The following is a 19,570-nucleotide window of genomic DNA, read 5'->3' on the forward strand; positions in this document are numbered from 1 at the left end:
GAGAAGACCTGAAAAATCAAGTGGTGGGATCTTTCCACATCATTGCTCATAGCTATAAAAACTGTGTGCCATAGAAGCCGTCTCCTTCTCAACTGCTGTATGCCAAATGTGTTAGTGAGAGTTGAGCTGTGTTTCTATGAAACAGCAACCATAACAAACAGGATTTTCCAAAGTGCTGAGCATTGCTCATTGGCAGTGTTTACTTTTGAAAATCCATAAAGATACCAGTCTTTTGTCTTCAGAGGATGCTTATCAGCATCAGTAAATGCAGCACATCAAGTAACATGAGAGAAGATTCAGTACTTTTCTCTCCGTGTTCATATTCCTATTGTTTTATCTCTTGGTCTGTAGGCTTCAGCTGGTCAGCAAGGTCTTCCAGGTCTTAAGGGAGAAAAAGGGGACTCAATCTATGCAACAGGCAGAGGTGCTCGTGGGGACCGTGGTGCAACAGCACCCAGAGGACCTTCAGGCATCCCAGGAACCCCTGGCAGGGATGGACTTCCAGGCTTGCCAGGCCCACCAGGCCCTCCAGTAAGTTCCCATTAACTTAGCAGCAGTGCTTCAAATAAGGAGTAGAGACAATAGAAAAGGACTGATTAGTCCTGTGGTAAGTCTCCAAATACATAAAAACCTCACAGTCCCTGCACACAGGTTTGTCTTGGTCAGGATTAATAATTGGCACTTATTATGCCTTTGGCTGTCCACTCAAAAGATAAACTTCCAGTAGTGGAGTAGACCCTAATGCTGGTTTATGTTGTGTCCTTAAAAGATAAAGGACACTGTAGGCATCATTATGGCTCAAATCTTGGAATAGAAAAATCATACCAGAATCTTTTTTGTTACAAAGGAAGTAAATGTCTTTCAGAATATGTAATGTTTATATTTTGGCAAATACAACATAAAATAGTGTATTTAATAGTCACTGAGTTTTCCTGCATTTTGGAATAATGATGGATAATGTACAGTGATTTCCATGTACCTTTCCAGGCCCCTCTGAACCTTGCACAGAACCAACCAAACTCTTGTGCATTTGTTAAAATGATAACAGTGTGTATTGTTTTTACATCTCTCTGACTTCCAGCTGTCATTGTCTTTGCTGTGCACAGGGTGATGGTGGGCTGGGTTTCCCAGGTGAAAAAGGACTGCCAGGATTACCAGGCTCCAAGGGCCATCGTGGAGAAATCGGTTCTCCTGGTGTTGGATATCCAGGTGCTAGTGGGGTCCGTGGGCCCCCAGGCGACCCGGGGATGGATGGACTTCCAGGACAAGCAGGTCTGCCAGGCCCTCCAGGTGAGTGTTGCTGGGTCTGCTCTTAATTTGGAGAGGTGCAAAGCTGCTGCAAGTTAAACAGCACCCAACTTACTGCTGTGCTTGTACCCAGGCCAGGAGATTGGGTTAGATTAAAGGTTTCTCTTTAAATTAATTGGAAGTGGTTTGTGAGGTCCCCAGACCTCACACAGCAGCCACAGCTTTCTCAAGTTGTCATACTCAGGAGGACACAGGTAATAAGCAACAAATAGTGAAATACTACTGAAATACTCAGTGTGAGATGGAGCTACTCACTGACTACTGCTGGAGAACCATTTTGCACCAAAGGCAGTTAGGAAGGTTGATAAGATGAGCTTTTATAAAGCACCACCTACTTCATTGTCCAGGTAAAAATAGCAGCTCACTGGTGTCTGAGGCTTCTGAACCAGTTTTCAGGACTATTACTATTTTTGAAGTAAGAAGAGCTCCAGATTTTTTACAACTGTAACACATTGTATGTATGAAGAGGCATTGGGGAGTAAGACATTGCCAGGACAGTTGGGGGGGAGTTCAGTTGTGACTAGTGCAATCAGCTCTGGCTCACTGCATCCTGAGGTACTATAGTTTGGCTCAGTTGGTATGTCATTCTCTGTACCTAAAGCATACCATGATGACAAGTGATAAATCAGTAAATACAGGTTTGGTAATGTTTTGTGTTCATTCTCAAAGTGAGTTACATGGAAAGTCATATGTCTAAACATTTATGGAAAATGTTTCCATAACAAAATTACTACAGAGGGCTAGAATGTCTTGATTCCCTGTCAGCCATTTAAATGTAATTTAAAATAAATAGCATTTTTTCTTTGCTGCTGCTGATTTTCAGTGTATTTTTCATTCTGTATGTACTTAAGCTTCTAGATTTGTAATTCTCTCAGTACTGGTAATGCAGAATCAACAATATATTTGCAAGCATAATATTGTTGCGTTGGTTTCTGGGCTGAGAAATTGATGTTCTGAGTTCAGAAACCTTGGCAGTAAGACCCCTGCAGTATGAGGAGTTGGTGGAGGGAATTTAAACCCAGAGTGTGAGGCCAGAATAGCACTGGGAAGGTTGTGCAGACATGCTGGGTGGTGTGTTACCTCCTATCAGTGTCATGCTGGGTTGTTGTTAGAATGGGATGAGGAGACAGCTAGTGTTAGTATCCCCCTGGAACAGTCTGCATAAGCCTTTTTTCCCAACTCAGATCACATGCTAAAGGCTTTACTAATTCATAGCTATGAATGCTTGCATCTTTGGTAAATTGCCTATTACAAAATCCACTTAAATTAAAATTGTATTGTAAGATAAATAAAAGTAAAATGCTCTGTGCATGGTGTGAACTCTAGATATTCTGAGAAGCACATCAGAAGCCAGCTTATTATGAGTGCTACATCAAAGCTTTGCTAGCACTGAATGGTCCTTTGTAGAAGATTGTCTATAGTCAAAGTATGTGGGAAAGTGTGAATAAGTCATTAGCCAGTTCAGTTTGCACCTCCATAGAGATGTGTAAGAAAACTTGTGAATGCATCGTTCCCTCCATACTAGGAAATAATTTGCATACATTAAAAGACCCTTTGATGTAGTAAGTTTCATCTAATATAAGAATAATAAGAAATGTGTGTGGGTGGAAGAAATAATCATTTCTTCTACTGCCCAGACCGAAAGGCCTGATCATGAAAACGAGGAAAGACACTTAAAAAGAGACTGTGACCTACTGAAGTTAGTATGTCAAAGACACCACTGAGTTCATGCCACGTATATTAAACTAGGGTGAAACAGCCTTGCTTTGGGATAGTCTAACCCAGTATTTTGTCAAAACTTGGACTCATTTTACCTGGTGTTATGAGATTGCTCAGAAATGTTGGAATTGCCCGTATTTGCTTTTATGTCTGACATGATTGTTTCATAATTATTTCATTTCCTTGGTACTGGGACATTATTGTGATAATGGAGGGTATTCAGTGGCTGGGGATCACTAAATTTTCCCTGCGTAATTTTACACTAAGCCTTGCTTACATCATTTTGCAAAACACACAAGGAAACAGCCTGATTTGTGTTTCAGTTATCCTCACATGAAATGTCTGTTGCTCAAGTAATCCATTGTCCCTAATTGGAGACACATGGGTTTGATAGATGGAGCACTCAGTGGATAAGGAATTGTCTGGATGGTCACACTCAAAGAGTTGCAGTCAATGGGTCGATGTCCAAGTGCAGATCAGTGACAAGTGGTGTTCCTCAGGGGTTGATACTGGGACCGGTGCTGATGAACATCTTTGTCAGCGACATGGACAGTGGGACCTCAGGCACTGATCTGGTTGGAGTTATCCAGGAAATAGTTTGACTCTGGGTCTTCATTGAATAAAATGTGTTAGTTAACAGAAAATGTTAATCTTTGAAAACGTGTTTAACTTGTGCTGCTGCTGGTAGAAACACTTCCAGTGTTGCCTGGTTTAGACCAGATGACCTCCTCAGGGCTGAAAGCAGTCACTGTATTTGGAGTGCTCTTGAATGGCTGATGAATAAATTCTGTCTGTCAGTCTGGGAATGGGGCTTGAATAGAAGGATCCTGCAAAGAGAGTTGTAAGGAAACAGGAGACAATGTGTCTGTGATACTTGATTATCTCATCCTTAATCAGCGATGTGGTTGATGCCAGATTTGAGCAGCGCAGTTAGGCAGCTGCTTCTCTGTGCATATAGAAGCGCTTGGATTAATGAAAAAGCCCACCTCTCTTTCCCCAGCTTTGCTTTTGTAGTCATCTTTTGTATGTAATCTCCCTAAATAGCTTTTAAAGTCCTTTAGATTTTCATTTTTAGAAAGTGTATGGGGGTTCCAGGCTAAGCCAGCTGCTACAGCATAGGAGTTAATGCTATAGTTCTAGCACAGACTCCTCTCAAAATAACTAGAAGCATTTCATGATTCACAGTCTTGAATCAGTTTTTGTGATAATCATTTCTGTGACTCTGGGAATGTGACTTGAAATTGTCAGTGACCTACAAGGAGGAATGTTGGAAGTGTTTGAGATCTCCCAGATAAATCTGATAATGCCACATAAATTCCATTCTGCTGAAGAGGGATTGCTAGTACAGGGAGGTGAAAGTCAGTCAAAGAGCTCTGCAGTTGCTGCTAATAAACTTTTAAGCCTTGTGGTTCTTTCTTAGTCTGACAGACTGTAGAAGAAGCAGTTGGAAGTAAAGTTGAAAGAAAAATCCTTGGTATTCCAGCCTCCATGGCCATCTCTCTGGCCTAAACTCCTGGGTGACAGGTTTTTTAAACACCTGTCAATGTTCCCTAGACATGTATTTTATCTTGCATGTGCCATTTATTGAGAATTTCACACTATAACATAGTGTTTATAGTCATCCTCAGCTCTCACTGACTGAGAAAGCCTTAAGCTGAGTCACAGCCCCTACCACAGGGAGGACCAGTTGCTCAGTAGAAGCCAGGCATGTAATGCTACAAGTAGTCCACAGCAGTAGCTGCTACCTTCCAGTGGTCATGCAGTAAGCCAATAAGTAGTGTAGGGGTGAGATCTGCCAGGTTCCAAATGCCTTGTCTTTAACATCGCCTATTTGAGATGTCAGCAGCGTTTGATCTAAGTTCACTTCTGATATGCCCCGTAAAAAACATCTGGATTCTAAATGTTCCTCTTCCAACAGTCTCTCTGAAACGGGCTGTGTGTAACCTCAGTGTTTCTTTGTTTCAGGTATCACCTTGCCCTGCATAGTTCCGGGAGCATATGGGCCCCCAGGGACTCCCGGCTTTCCAGGATTGCCAGGTAGGGAGACAAGCTGATGGTAAAGCACTGGCTGTCTACCAAGAAGTACTTATTCCTTGAGGAAGAAAATACCTGCTAGTTAATCTCCTCTGATAGTTGTTCCAGTGGCACAAAAATGATCTTTTCTGTTGTTGTTCAGACTAGTCTTAAATCCCATGAAAGGATCATAACGACTGCACCACTTTTTCCCTTTCAGGTAGCCCCTGAACACAAACCCTCTCCTTCTCTGTTTATGTAGCTGATGAAACTGCTATAGCTTTGGGACATTATTTAGCTTAATTTGTGTATCCAGCAAGTGTTTTCAGCACTAGCTTTGCAGGAAAGATTTGATCCTATTTTCTTGTGTATTTGTCTTCCATCGTTCATTCATTAATATTATTTATTAATATATTTTTACCCATAGGTCCCAAAGGCAGCAAAGGTTTTCCTGGCATTCCAGGCCAACCTGGATTACATGGGTCAAAAGGACAACCAGGGTCTCCAGGAATAACAGGCTTGCAAGGGGAACCTGGTAAGAGGGAAGTTACTGGAGTTCTTTTTATTGTCTGATTAATGTGTATAATATTCTATCAAAAGAGTTGTCCAGCCTTCTAGGTCACTCTTCTGCCTGGTACATTCATAATACTCCACTGAGAGCCCCACTGTGCTCCTTCCACATCCAATCTCTGCAAGCAAATGACTGCAGCTTGGGAAAAAACCAAAAGAAGCATTCAGGATAGTTGTTACTTGCCTGTAACGTTACATGGCCGCTGGAAGAAAAGAGGTCAAGCAGCACAGTTTGTTTCTCCAGGGACCACAGTCATGTGCTTTGCTACAGTTTAGGTTAACTACAAGTTTAATGTAAAACTTGTTTAATGTAAAACTCTGATGAAGGCCCACTGTACACAGTGTTTGGGCTCATTTTAGCTGTGGGAAGTTCTGATGGTTGTGTCAATAAAGAGCAAGAAGCTGAGGTGGTGAGGGAAGAATTCTAAAGCCAGATTGCTGCATATCCATTATCCATCAGGTTTCTCTGGGTATGGAAGAAGAAATCTCTTACCCTTTCACTTTATCAAAGGGATATGTCATCTTAATGAGGTTGCTGATTTCATGGCATAACCCCTGAGTAGTGTGGCACATCCACACAGCAGTGCAGTTTGGTGTCTGCTTGGCCCAGGAGACCACTTTCCACTCCATTTTGTACCAAGGCTGCCAGTGTCTTCTGCTGCACAGAGTCAAAAGTTGTCTGACATAGAGAACAGTTAGAAAGCTGTGATGAATACAACATTTTAACAGCTCTTGTGGCAGATAGTGATAGTGAGATACTGCTTGTCTGTAGCCTGAAATGGCCATCTTCTTTCTTTGTTGTCCTTTGTGCCTAATCTGCCATCTAGTGAAATCAAGCCTGTAAAGCTGTTTTAAACAGTTTCATCACTGTCACCAATTATTGTTTCTAATTTGAGACTGAAACATTCTGCAACTTTCCAAGCAAGTTTTTCTTGCATAGACATTTTTAAGCTATTTATTTTGTTGTTAGAGATGCTTTTGGAAGCAGATCTGCACTTCTACTGAGTGACATTTTCTGGTTTTCTCTTTAAGGCTTCCCTGGGCCTCGAGGAGAGCAAGGGTCACAAGGACTTCCAGGACTGGATGGAACAGATGGCTTTCCTGGGAAAATGGGTGCTTCAGGCTTAGCTGGAATGAAAGGAGCTCCTGGAGATGTATTTGGTGCTGACAGTGGGGCCCTGGGAGAGCGTGGCCGACCTGGACTCCCAGGTGATAAAGGGCTTACAGGTGATCCTGGATTTCCAGGACCAAAAGGTAAGCACTGATACTGCCTGTAGGTGGGAATAACAAGCTGTTTCCCTTTCAGAAAGCTTTCCTCTTTCCTACCTCTTAAAGATACCGTGTTAGCAGCCCTCTAAGGTGCTCACAGGTGGCAATTTGCTGGTTTTCTCTATGAATGTAATGTAACTTAAACACTTTTATGGAAACTCACTTTTTATCTAAAAGTGTGAATTTTGTTTTATTTGTTCTGTACCCTCCCACCTCTCTGTTTCCAGGGTTAGATGGCAGACCAGGCCTCCTGGGTATTAAAGGTGAACAGGGTAATCCAGGATATTCGGGTGTCCCTGGATTGCGGGGACCTCCTGGTCCTGGAGGTCCTTTTGGCATTAAGGGAAAACCAGGACCCGTGGGGTCAGTTGGCCTTACAGGAGCACCAGGTATGTAATGTCCTCAGATGAAGACAAGTAGCTAAGATGAATGCTGTAATGTTGAGGAAGTGTGGGAGAGATTTGGTGTTTGCTAGGAGTGAGCTCCTACCTCTGGTCAGGGGTAATAGAGGGCAGAACTTGAGCCTTTTGCCTCTGACTGCTGGACAACTCCTACCCCAATGCTATAGGAAAAGAAGTACAGCAGAAAGACAGGAGAAAGCACCTTAAATGCCTTCACATTTTGAACATCTCTGTTCTTGCACACTGGCTGCTATATCACTCACTAATTTTCATTTCCCATTTTCCTGACGATTCATTTCTAACGTATGAGGTTGCTTGAAATGTGGCTTCTGATAGATTGAAAAATCGTTGGCTTCCTCAGAACAAGCACTTGTCTCCTCTCTCTTTCTCTTCGCTGGGGCAGAAATCTCTTTCCAACCACTTGAGTACAGCAGGATCTCTTAAGCTGCAAGTGTTTCATGACAACAGTATATGAAAGACCTAAGAACCAAACACGATGAGGGACCTGGGAATTAGTAGATAATGGTCTGTGACATAACTCATCTATTCTGACATGCAGAATGATAGTGCTGGAGCCCAGTGACAACAAATGAATGAAAGCAGTCATGTCATGTGAGATGAAAATCATAGACTTTTAATGATTATTTAGCTATTACCATTCCTTTTGCCTCTCCATTGTTTATGTTTTTGGAGTGTATGCCATGTAGGACATTCCTTCAACACTTTTAAAACCTCCCATTGCTAGGACGATAAGCTCCAAATGATGAAGTTTTATTTGCAGCTGTTGTCTCTCTGAATCATTAATTTCTTTTGTGCCCTTGTTCTTTCTGTTTACATATTTTGTCTGTTTTTTCCTTCACCATGTTTCTATTCCATTTATCATCAACTCTCCATTTCTGATGTCACACTGTTTGGTTGTGGGTTCTTCACATAGGCTGTCAAGGTGAGAAAATGCAGTGTAGCATAAAAGCTCATGGACTAACAGCCTAGCTTTTAATGCTACAAGAATTGCATTGACCATAGGTGATACCCCTTATTATTGCTAATCAAACCAGAAGGCAAAGAACCATTGTAGTGAGAATGCTCAGACAGTAACAAAGCCTGAAGCTTATAAGGAAATCTTTAATGTACAGATATTAATTGTGTGTGTTTTGTCTTAAAGCAGCTGTTTCATCTTCTGCTTTAAAACACTGGGTTATAACTTTAAACATTTAAGCCCTGAGTAACACAAAGCTAGTTTATTGGCTGCTCCCACTGCAAATGCCATTTTTCAGAAGCCCTTGGTTTTTCCTTCTCTTCCTCCTTCTGGGTCTGAGCATTCTGCTTTCAATGGTTTGAGCCTTTATTTAAAATTATAAACCATTACAAAGCTTCAGCTAGAAACATTCCGAAACATTCCGAGGCAAAGCAGTGCATATGGTGTTGGTTTTGTGACAGCACAACCAGAGGCTTGGCCCCTTAGGGAGCAACTTGTTCTTGAGAACTACACTTTAACTACCAAGGTGGAAAAGAAACTTGCTAAAACAAGCCTCTCCAAATGATCTCTGGCTCACTCAGAGGACTGGGTGGGTAGCAGAAGCTGGCATTAATGATACTCCCCATTCTGGTTTGGATGCCTTGATGATAAAGGTAAGACTGGTGAGCTACAGTTTAGGGTCTGGTAAAAGAGACAAAAATGGACACATCATAAGGGGTTTCACTCTTGCCAGTTGTGTAGTGATGTAGGCAGTAACCCTCTTCATAGGTATTTTACTATTAGATGACTAATGCTTTTGCAGTTCTAAGCTTTATGCCTTCTAGTAGGCTGCATGTGCCATAAGGTCCATTTGTCATTAAAACAATGCTGTGTTTAAAGAGTTTGAGAAGCTGTCCTCAAATTGTCCTCCTGCTCGTGTGACACAATCTACTGAGTTCTTTCTTGTATTGATTCAGGGCTTCCTGGAATCAAAGGCTTGATGGGAGATGTAGGTCCACAAGGCCCTGCTGGTATGAAAGGCTTCCCAGGTCTTGATGGTGCTCCAGGATCTCCTGGGGAAAGAGGATTCTTAGGGCCACCTGGGCCTTTTGGTCAAGATGGACGTCCAGGTTTCTCTGGGCCAAAAGGTATGTGTTCCACTAGGGAAATAGTCTGGGATTACTGGGCCCACAAGAAAAATAACCTTGTTAATACTGATTTTAGGCCTAACTTGTCAGAAGAGAATTCCCAACTAGTGTTGGAACGTATTTGTTTTGCTGCTGAGTTACGAATTAAAAATGATGGCTTTAATTATCAAATCATGGCCATAAGGAGATCCATCTTAAGGGCCTCAGGCCCTTATGGACAAAGGATTGTGTAAATGAAGATAGAAAAACAAGAAAATTGAAGACATGACAAGCAGTGAACAAAATTTATAGAAGGGAGAGAATGAAGCACAAAGCAAACAGGAAGTAAAATCTTACAATCTGTATGGCCATTAAGCACCAATACAATACAGTAGTTGGCTACTTGGAGAATTTGGAGTTATTTTAGGGGGAGAGCAATAGGGCTACATAACTGCATGTTGCTCTCTTGAAATCGATTGGGGTTTGGTCTCCAGTGGAAGCAGGACCAGGCTCTCGAAGGTGAACTGAAAAGTGCAGGTTGAAAGTATCATGAGTTGGAGACTTGTGAGAGAAGTGGCCGTGCTGTGCTTGTGCCATGAGGTTTTACTGCCCAGCACTGGGTGGTTGGCCAGAGCCACGCTGCCTTCACCTGCCAGCCAGGTGTGCCAGAAGAGACTGATTTTCCCTCTCTATTTCTCAACTTCTCTATGCAGGTGAGAAAGGGTCCTCTGGCCTGCTTGGTTTCCCTGGCATGCCAGGCCTGCCTGGTGTCCCTGGAGTGAGTGGGTTTAAAGGAACTCCTGGCACAGCTGGAGGAAAAGGAAGCCCTGGAATTGTAGGACTCCAAGGTCAAAAAGGTGAGAAGCAGCTGAAAGACTTTTGCTGGCTGTGCACAGAGGGTCTTAGGAGGCTGTTCCAGGATGTCTGTGCGTTTAATGTTTTCTTCTAGATGCTGTGTTCTTTTGTCCCTTGTGGAATACTTTGGCCTGGTTGCCAAAGATGCTGAGCACTTACTGATGAATTCACATCTGGAGACATAGAAGTGTTCTGGTTTCGTCTGCCAGCTTCCAGTGTTACTCCTTTTCTCTGTTAGATCATTTTGCAAGGAGATTTCCTGACTTCTTATTTCTTCAGGTGACAGAGGTGATGTAGGTCCACCTGGTCTTCCTGTTGTTGGGCTTCCAGAACAGGCGCTGCAATTCAAAGGAGACAAAGGAGATCCTGGATTAGCTGGACTTGGAGGATTCCCTGGGCCCAGAGGTATTTCACGTTGTACTTATTTGCCAGTATCGGTTGTTCAGTAACTGCTTATTCTCAGTGGAGCATGGTCTGACTTTTGACAGTGCCTGCAGCAGCACTGTTTTCTGCTCTGCCATTCACACTCTAGCAAGCTTTGCCTATGGCAGTCCTGTATTTTGAGGACACAGTTTTCCTTTGAAGCTCTGTTCTGCAGAGTTAATGCCATCCTTCCGCCTCTTTAAGGGGAGCTTTGGGTAACAGGTCAGTTGGCCCAAATAAGCTGAAATGTCTGTATCATGAAATGAAATTAAATGACACCCTTTTGTTTAACCCAGGTGATAAAGGAATCCCAGGAAGCCGTGGACAGCCTGGTCCCCCTGGTCCAATTGGGTCAGCAAGCAAAGAGAGAGGTCTTCATGGTGACCTGGGCTTCCCTGGTCCACCTGGACAGCCTGGGCTGCCAGGACAGAAGGGTATACATGGTATCATTGGATTTCCAGGAATACTTCTTAAGTACCTTCATCTTCTGCAAGTGGTCTTAAGAAAATCCTGTGTTCTAATTGGTACTTCTGTAGCAAAGCAGCAGAAGCTGGCAGGATTTTCCCTTGCAGAACTTCCAGATTGTTTTTGCCTGGCTCGTACTGTTGGATGGCAATTTGGGTAGTCTTTCTTCCTCCATCTTTGCAGTTTGTTATCCCACACAGCCCAAACTTGGAACAGCAAGAAAAAAAAGCAAAGGCTAATTTTGGCTGGCTTTTTTCAGGGTTCAGATGGTATCACAGGAGCACTTGGATTCCCAGGACCTATTGGCCTTCCTGGTCCAAAGGGTAAGAAATCTTTCACAGTGCACATGGTCATTCAGTACACACAGTCCTAATATTTGTGCCTAAAATGAATGAGTAGTGTTATAAAAGTGGCTCTCCAGTGGCTGATTCTGAAATACATGTCCCCTTGTAAGGGGCTTCATTCAGATGAGTCCAGTCCCAAGCTTATGGTCCTTTGAAGGTTTGGCCACAGCACTGTATGAAGCATGTTGGACAGTACGTGAGGCACCCTTCTCCTTGTGTCCAAGTATAAAAGGCAGGATGTTGTAGAATAACCCTTAAATGTTTGTCTTATCATGTATTTGCATCCACTGCTGTTTACAGGCATTTTCACACTCAGATACATCACTTACTATTGTCTTTGCTCCATGGATTTGAAGCATAGGCAAGGTTCATTTTCATAAACAAGGCTATTGAGCAGCCCTGAAAACTACTTCCCAGAGTCAGTTATGGAGTGACCTTCCCACTTTGTCTTTCTCTTCCAGGTGACCAGGGAGAGTCTGTTGGCATTCCAGGCATTGCTGGAGCAAAAGGAGAGCGAGGGGACCCAGGGTTCCCAGGTAAAGTAGCCCTTGATTGCTCACATCAAGAGTGAAGAATTCTGGAGTTTAAACAGGATTTAGCATTGCCCAATTGGAGTATTTTTGTAATCTATATATTTAAATACTTCAGTCCTCTCTTAGAAGTGAGATTTGAGGAGTCTGGAATCCAGGTGGGGGGCATGTATCTGGATGATGTTGAACATGCTCAAGAACAGCCCAATTCTAGTGCTGGGTCCCACTTCACTTCTTGAGGTGAACTTGTGAACTTACACTGGTATTAGGCATCCAGGAGCCCAGTCCAGGGCCCAGACCATGGCTAAGCAGATACCAGGGCTGCAGCCTCAGCAAAACGTGTTTCTCATTCTCTTCACACCTTCCCTCACTTTGACTTGTGCTCTACCGTGCTGTATGTTTGTATCCTTTCAGGAGAGCGAGGCAGAGAAGGACCCAAGGGTGAACCAGGCTACCCAGGAAACACTGGGGTGAATGGACTCAAAGGTGGCCCAGGAGACCTTGGCCAAGAAGGCCCAGCAGGTACTGGATTAGGCATCTAAGTTCTGCAGTTTGGGGTATGATGGTGGAACAACACCACCTTGTTGCTTCCTTAGCCCTGGTTGGTCTGTCTTAGCTGAGGCTTAAACAAGGAGATGAGAACTACCTTTGACACTAGTGTAAGGTGTCACCTTGTCCAATTGTGACTGATCCTGTGGGTCAACCGTGTGGTGAATCCTGCACAACTGAAACCTAAAGGAATTCCTTTAACAAATAGGGATACAAGCAGTAGCAGCTTCTTTGGAGCTGCTTGTGGGCAAGGCTGCTCTAAAATCTTCCATTGCAACACTTCTGTTCATTCTCTCCCAAACTTACCCGAAAGGATGGCTACAAGTGTCTTTGGGTCATGGTGTAGCAAGTAGATTCCCAAATTGTTATCAAGATTCAAGGTGGGAGAACAGGGAAAGTTGTTATTGACTATTTTATTTGAAAAACAGTGAATTACTTGTTCAGAACACGAACTGTTGCAGTGTGTCACTCGGGGGATGATGAAGAATGTCATTGCTATGATTAAGAAAAAGCTCTCAGTTTGGTAAGTGCTCTGCTACTAGTGGTAGTGAGGAGAGAACTGGATCTAGTTTTGCTTTATCTACATAGTAGTTTATTCACCCATCTCACGAGTTAAGTGCACGAACAGAAGCTATAAGATGGAGCTATGAGCTGCTCCAGCCTGGCTGTGTAGTGCAGGAACATTCTTCTGCTTGTTTTTAGGAATCCCTGGAAATGCTGGGCCGAGAGGAATCCCTGGGCCACCAGGGCCTCCAGGGCAGCCAGGATCTGTTGGATTCCCTGGAGCTCATGGAACAGCAGGACCCAAAGGTATATGTGGAGCCTGCAGATGGAGCAGGGGGAGGAACTGGGTCAGAAAAGTAGTGTTTCAGCCAAGTGTATCAGCAGGCAGGCAGCACTCTGATGTGTGGCCAGCTGTGCGTGGGAAACCAGCTCCTTTCTTGGCAGTGTTAGTGCAGGCACCAGCTGCTCGGAATGAGCAGAGAAGTGGTTGGAAAGGGAGAGGCTCTCACTTGGTTTGGATCACTGATGGGTGTTCACTGAGGGTAAAACCAGTGAGAGCAGGGGAGCCTGTGTGAAGGAACACTGTACGTGCTGGGCTCCCCTTCCCCTGGGTGTCAGATATCTCATGTGTGTTTTAGTGTCCATAAAACATCTTAAGCATTTCCACCTAACTAGATTATTTGCCTTTTTCCTCACTTTTGTCTTCCCAATGTCTCTTCAGGGTTTCATGGATTTCCAGGTTTAAATGGTCTGAATGGCTTGCCAGGCACAAAAGGGTCTCCTGGAACACCAGGTAAAGGAAACGTGTAATAATGTCATAGCTGGGGAAGTGCATACTCTGGTCCACCATAAGAGCAGTTTTCCATACAAAATTCCCCTATTTCACCTAGTTCTGGATTTAATCATAACCTGAGGAAAAACACCAGGATACAGAAATGTGCATGAACAAAATCATCTTTAGTGCCAGTGAGAACAGGATGCAGCCTGTGGGGTTGAAGAGGCTTTTCTGGTGATGGTTGTCCTTGAATTCCTGAAGGACTATGTCACTGCTGGAAAGTTGATGGAATGAGATCATAGAACTCTTCCCTTTTTAATGGATGTTTGATTTTAGCAGGGCAGTATCTTCTCTCAGCATCTTGATTAAGTTCACTCTGCACAACAAGAGACATCAAATCTCTTTCTGTTGCTCTACTGAAAACAGCAGAGAGAGTAACAAATGGCTAATTGTTTTATTGCAGTTTGTGTAGTAATTTAGCTGCTACTAGGCAATTTGAATAGGCTCTCTTATCTTTGTTATCTGTGTTTAATTAGGTCTGAGTGAAGCTGGACTGAAAGGTCCCGCAGGTCTCCCAGGTCCAAAGGGTGAAGAAGGTTCTCCAGGCTTGGGCAGAGGACCTGTAGGATTCCCTGGACCAAAAGGCTCATCAGGAGACATGGGTAAATGCTGGTGCTCTGGAAGCCTGGCAGTACTGCAGCTCAGGTTAATGTGTTGCATGGTCAGCAGAATTACCAGAGAACTCCTGAAGGAGTGGTCAGTAGTTTGACATGTTAAATCTGTGATGTGGCTCTATATCTGAGAAACATACATGGTTTCAATATATATGTATGAGAAACATACATTGTTTCTCAACATATACCATTGAGAAACAGCTGGTTACACAGTTCTTACAGTGTCTGTATCTCTCCCAAACAGCAGAATGTGTAATATTCCCCCTCAGGTAGTGAGATGTCTCTTTGTTCTCCCCAATATAAATGCTGTTCAGCCTCTACTGCTGTCCACATCTGTGAAGATTACTGAAGAGCTCTGGGTACACTCTCACTTTGCATTTCTTATTCTAGGTCCCCCTGGTCCTGAGGGACTGCCTGGCTTGCCAGGAGCACCCGGAGCTTCTATTCCTTCTGATATACGTGGGAGACCTGGGGATGCTGGCCATCCAGGAACTGATGGGAGCTCAGGTATGAAGAGAGGCCTCTTAAGGGGAGTGCACCAAGAGAATTACTGTTTCTTTATGTGCTTCCTTCAAAGAGCTCTGAGGGTAAATGACTTGGATGAGTACTGTCACTTTAATACCCTGGGGTTTGGATCAGGGATTGAGAGAGATCTGTTTTTGATTCCTCCTATTGAATCCTGATACGATTTAGCCTGTTCTTAAAAATCCCTACTCCATATGCATTTCACCTGTTGTGGTACTGATTTGGACACTAAGATAGAGACTGTGGTCCAGCATTGTATGTCTAAATTTGGACACCAGCTCCATTTTGGACTGTGGTTTCCACAGCTGTAATCAGAGGCTCTGTGTGATGTTTAGAAGTGTCTTGGGAGGCAGCAAAACTTCATTGCTCCTTAAGAGGCACTTGCTGAATTACTGTGGCTTGAAAGGGTTTGAAAGTTTGAGACCTAAATAGACATATAGGTGCTGGGGTCTGGTTCTTCTCTGTGGAAACACCCCTGGAAATACAGACACCCAGTGACTGTCCTCTAGAGACACACACTGGGGATGGCCCTGGCATTTGCTTTGCCCCAGGAGCAATTGTGCTAATTACCCTTGTTGCCTCTAGGTCTTCCAGGTTCTCCAGGACCACGAGGGCCTCCTGGCCCAGCTTCTGACCAAGGTGACACAGGCAACCCAGGTTTCCCTGGTGTTCCTGGCTTGCGAGGCAGTAAGGGCGACGTGGGACCCACTGGCCCAATTGGGCTTCCTGGTGCATCTGGATTCAAAGGTAATCCTGCCCTGAAGGGATCCGGGTATGGTCTGGTAGTTGTCACCTTGATGGTGTAAATGGCTGTCGTGTGGTTACTGTGACCTCGCTCAGGTGTAAGCACAGCTGAGCTTGTTGTCTAAGTCTTCCCTTTTGGCCCATGCATGTTTTACTTACTGCCTCCAAAAGCAGCAGAGCAAGGGCAGCTCCAGTTGCTCTTCAGTGTGTTCCTAATGATGGTTTTTTCTCTTCTCTTTATTCACTTGCATATGCTGTCTAGGCAAAGACAAGCTGCTGTTTCATTCCATCTATCATGTATGCTCAGAAGCATAGTATGGTGGATTTAGGTCTCCACAAGAGGCTAAGAGGATTGTTCTGGGCTAAGACAGGGAGCACATTGCTCCCTCTTTGGTCTCTGCCAAAGGAGACTAGAGGGCAGCTACAAACAAGAACTCTAGCAGCAGGGTTTCGAAGAAACACCTCAAAAACCACTGCAAGGTGAAGAACTGCATGCTGTCCTTGTGGGCTGGCAAATCCCTGTTCCTCTCTGCTGTGCATAGAGATGGATTCCAAATAGAAATGATGTCTACTCCTCACCTTCCCTGGTTACCCAAGGAAAGGGAAGAATGCTTCCAGTAAAGTGTGATTACGTAGCAGTGGAAATTCTTGTGTTGAGGCTCTGCAGCTATTCTGGACATCAAAATGGGCAGCGAGTTCCTTAGGGTCATGGTCCCCTCCATCTCAGAGCTGAAATGCCGCTGCCATTGCTGCCACCAGCGTGTTTCTCAGTGCCCCAGCTGTGGGTCAGGATCAGGACCCTGTGCTTAGCCCCTGGTGTTTCTTTGCAGGTGTAAGAGGTGAGCCTGGCCTTATGGGCATGCCAGGTAAAGATGGGCCTATGGGGGATCCTGGTTACCCAGGGCTGAAAGGTGAAATGGGACGTCGAGGTGAGTGCTGGGGATTTGAAGTTGTACTTTATTGCACATGGTTTGGGCTGGGGAAAATTTCAGAGCTCCCTTCATGGGCTTAAGTGGGGACTTCTAGTTTCTTAGAGGTTGAAATCAGAAAGAGCTCGACATAGCACTTGTTACAGAGACACCTAGTGCTGGTGCATGAGGGCAGTCTCAGTTTAACACACTGCTCCTTTGTATTATCATCAAAACTGAATCTTTTGTGGGGTACTGACACCGTCATTTGCACCATGTGCAGGTCTCCCTGGCCGACAAGGGGCTCCAGGCATAACCCCACAGCCAGAAGAAGTCACAGCCCCTGCAGGCTTACCTGGTCTGCCAGGAATCGATGGTGTCCCTGGCTTTGATGGAGATCCTGGATTCCAAGGCCCAGCTGGAAAACCAGGTAAGCAGCACACTCAGACCACTGAAATGCTGGCCTCATGGAAGAACACCGCCACTTTCTGAAATGATTTAGAAAGCTTTACAGGGAATTTTAAATGTTAATATAGGGAGTAACTGCTGAGTAAGCCTTTATTAATACTGGGCAGGCGGTCGGGTACCAGATGCTGCAGAGCAGTGAAAAGAGAGAAGTTCACTGGGAAATGATTTATACTGTTTTTAATGCCCAACCTGTACAGAAGTTGTGCAAATGTTCACCCATCTGCTCCTTTTTACTGACATTAACCCTCCCCATTGCTGATCACACACCGGGTATCTGGCTCTGTGCAATTCCCTTCTGCCTCTTCAGACTGTTTTGTTGTATTTTAACTTGTAAACTTCCTGAACACTTATTGTTGGTTTACCCAACCCATGTGAGAGCTTTCTGGTTTGGGGTCAGGACAGGACCCTCAGCATTTGGAGGGTCCATAGGCAGGCACCTCCCCTTACACCCCACTAAATTCTAAGCCTTTATAATTTTGAGCACCCTTCATTGCGCTGGGACTGCTTAAAGATTGGTCAGTCAGATGCTCATCATCGAATATTGGAAAAGGTGAGGAGACAAGTTCATTTAGTTCAAGTCACTGGCTTTAATTTTACATAGTATTTCCTGGAATATGATTGCTGGAGTGAAGTCATTAGTATGAGGAAACAATGACAGTAATTATTGTATTTAACCTCAGGTGCAAAAGGTTTGCCAGGAAGATCTGGTTTGAAAGGGCGTGATGGTTTACCTGGATCACCGGGCACAACTGGGGATCCAGGACCTTCGGGTGCTCCAGGACCACAAGGATTTGAAGGTAATTTTATGTTGTGGGAGCACGGATCAGAGAGATGCAATCAATAGAATTCTGTTTGCTGTCAGTTCTGCAGAGACCCTCCCTGACACCCCGTTACCTTAGGGAAGACCAGGGGATGTACTTGACCTTGTGTCTTGTATCTGCAATGAAGTAAATTTAATCTTCATGAGGAAGACAATGTCACATGTCATTGTTGTCTGTCACTGCTGGTGTTTCCCTGGGTGCAATTCCGAATCTTTTGGGTTTAATGTTTTGTGGATGTGGGAGTCATCGTAAAGATCTAAAGGAGCGATATGGTATTGACAGTGAACACTGCTGTGAGGGGTGGATAGCAGGGGGAAGGCACAGTGACAGAGAGAAGGGTTGGATTCTGCCACAGACTTGTAAAACTTTGGGCCTTTCTGTGCCAAAGGAATCTCATCATGAAGAGCACTATAGCACGAATGGATTTATTAGGTTTTGGTTGATGCTTAGAGATCCTCAGAGGTATGTACTGTGAGATATGTGCTAACACACTGGTACCAGCTTTGTGGCAAAGAAATAGAAGTAAATGAAGTAGGAAACAGGCAGATGAACCTGTGAAACGGCTGCTTTTGGAAGTGATAAATCTGGTTATTCATACAACAACCATCAGATTTTGGGCTCCTCGTTGTCCCAGACTGACATAAACACAATGGCAGCAATGCCAAAACTGGGTACACACCCAGCTGATGTACACACTGCAGATCAGTGACAGTGACTCCTTCTGTTTTCCAGGTGTTGCTGGAAAGCCGGGCTCGCTTGGTTTGCCGGGAATGCCTGGTCGGAGCGTGGGTGTTGGATACACGTTAGTGAAGCACAGTCAGTCAGACCAGATCCCACCTTGTCCCATAGGAATGAATAAGCTCTGGGATGGCTACAGCTTATTGTACGTGGAGGGGCAGGAAAAGTCACACAACCAGGATCTCGGTGAGTTGACTGAATTCTGTCAGGCATGAACAATGTAGGGCAAAACCCTGTTTCAAATGAGCAGTCTTTATTGGGAGCAGCATCACTTGTGCCATCCTCCACCACTCCTCTGGTGTGCACAAGCTGGAGCATCGGCAGATGCTCAGTGTGACCACTTCTGGTTCCCAGGTTTTGCTGGCTCGTGCTTGCCTCGCTTCAGCACCATGCCTTTTATCTACTGCAACATCAACGAAGTGTGCTACTACGCCAGCCGCAACGACAAGTCCTACTGGCTCTCCACCACTGCTCCCATCCCCATGATGCCGGTGGACAGTGGCCAGATCCCGCAGTACATCAGCCGCTGCTCGGTGTGTGAGGCACCATCCCAGGCAGTGGCTGTGCACAGCCAGGACATCACCATCCCCCAGTGCCCCCTCGGCTGGCGCAGCCTGTGGATTGGATACTCCTTCCTTATGGTAAGGATACTATTGCTATGGTAAAGGCAGCTTTAAACACTTCTAGATCTCCTTTTGGATTAGGTGACTGAAACTATTCTGTGAGTTGCTTACAGGGAACTAGAGCCCTGTAACTTCTTCACCTAATGCACTTCTTTATCAACTGGCCTGCTGTAGGCTTTCCAGGTTTGTCCCTATTTACCTGTCTCACCTGTGCTGCTCAAGCTCAGTAGTACCACTGGTGTAGTAGTATCTATTGTCACAA

At 44.6% G+C, this 19,570-nt stretch overlaps 1 protein-coding gene across 1 annotated transcript in view; it reads left to right on the plus strand.

Annotated features, from left to right (window-relative positions):
* COL4A6 (collagen, type IV, alpha 6) overlaps window positions 1-19,570 on the plus strand; it is a gene marked incomplete at its 5' end in the record, with an annotated part of 42,814 nt that overhangs the window by 22,188 nt on the left and 1,056 nt on the right. Inside the window, 24 exons of the mRNA XM_010021840.1 lie at window positions 352-531; window positions 1,107-1,290; window positions 4,993-5,064; window positions 5,468-5,575; window positions 6,643-6,864; window positions 7,107-7,268; window positions 8,215-8,223; window positions 9,213-9,383; window positions 10,076-10,219; window positions 10,497-10,622; window positions 10,937-11,107; window positions 11,351-11,428; window positions 11,911-11,985; window positions 12,394-12,501; window positions 13,231-13,338; window positions 13,754-13,825; window positions 14,344-14,469; window positions 14,872-14,988; window positions 15,592-15,753; window positions 16,581-16,679; window positions 16,942-17,088; window positions 17,807-17,923; window positions 18,680-18,871; window positions 19,040-19,326. Of these exons, the coding sequence (XP_010020142.1) occupies window positions 352-531; window positions 1,107-1,290; window positions 4,993-5,064; window positions 5,468-5,575; window positions 6,643-6,864; window positions 7,107-7,268; window positions 8,215-8,223; window positions 9,213-9,383; window positions 10,076-10,219; window positions 10,497-10,622; window positions 10,937-11,107; window positions 11,351-11,428; window positions 11,911-11,985; window positions 12,394-12,501; window positions 13,231-13,338; window positions 13,754-13,825; window positions 14,344-14,469; window positions 14,872-14,988; window positions 15,592-15,753; window positions 16,581-16,679; window positions 16,942-17,088; window positions 17,807-17,923; window positions 18,680-18,871; window positions 19,040-19,326 (3,237 nt within the window). The remainder of the gene's footprint in view (window positions 1-351; window positions 532-1,106; window positions 1,291-4,992; window positions 5,065-5,467; window positions 5,576-6,642; window positions 6,865-7,106; window positions 7,269-8,214; window positions 8,224-9,212; window positions 9,384-10,075; window positions 10,220-10,496; window positions 10,623-10,936; window positions 11,108-11,350; window positions 11,429-11,910; window positions 11,986-12,393; window positions 12,502-13,230; window positions 13,339-13,753; window positions 13,826-14,343; window positions 14,470-14,871; window positions 14,989-15,591; window positions 15,754-16,580; window positions 16,680-16,941; window positions 17,089-17,806; window positions 17,924-18,679; window positions 18,872-19,039; window positions 19,327-19,570) is intronic.

This window comes from Nestor notabilis, unplaced genomic scaffold, assembly GCF_000696875.1.
Source record: "Nestor notabilis isolate BGI_N333 unplaced genomic scaffold, ASM69687v1 scaffold11039, whole genome shotgun sequence".
Taxonomy (NCBI): Eukaryota; Metazoa; Chordata; class Aves; order Psittaciformes; family Psittacidae; genus Nestor; species Nestor notabilis.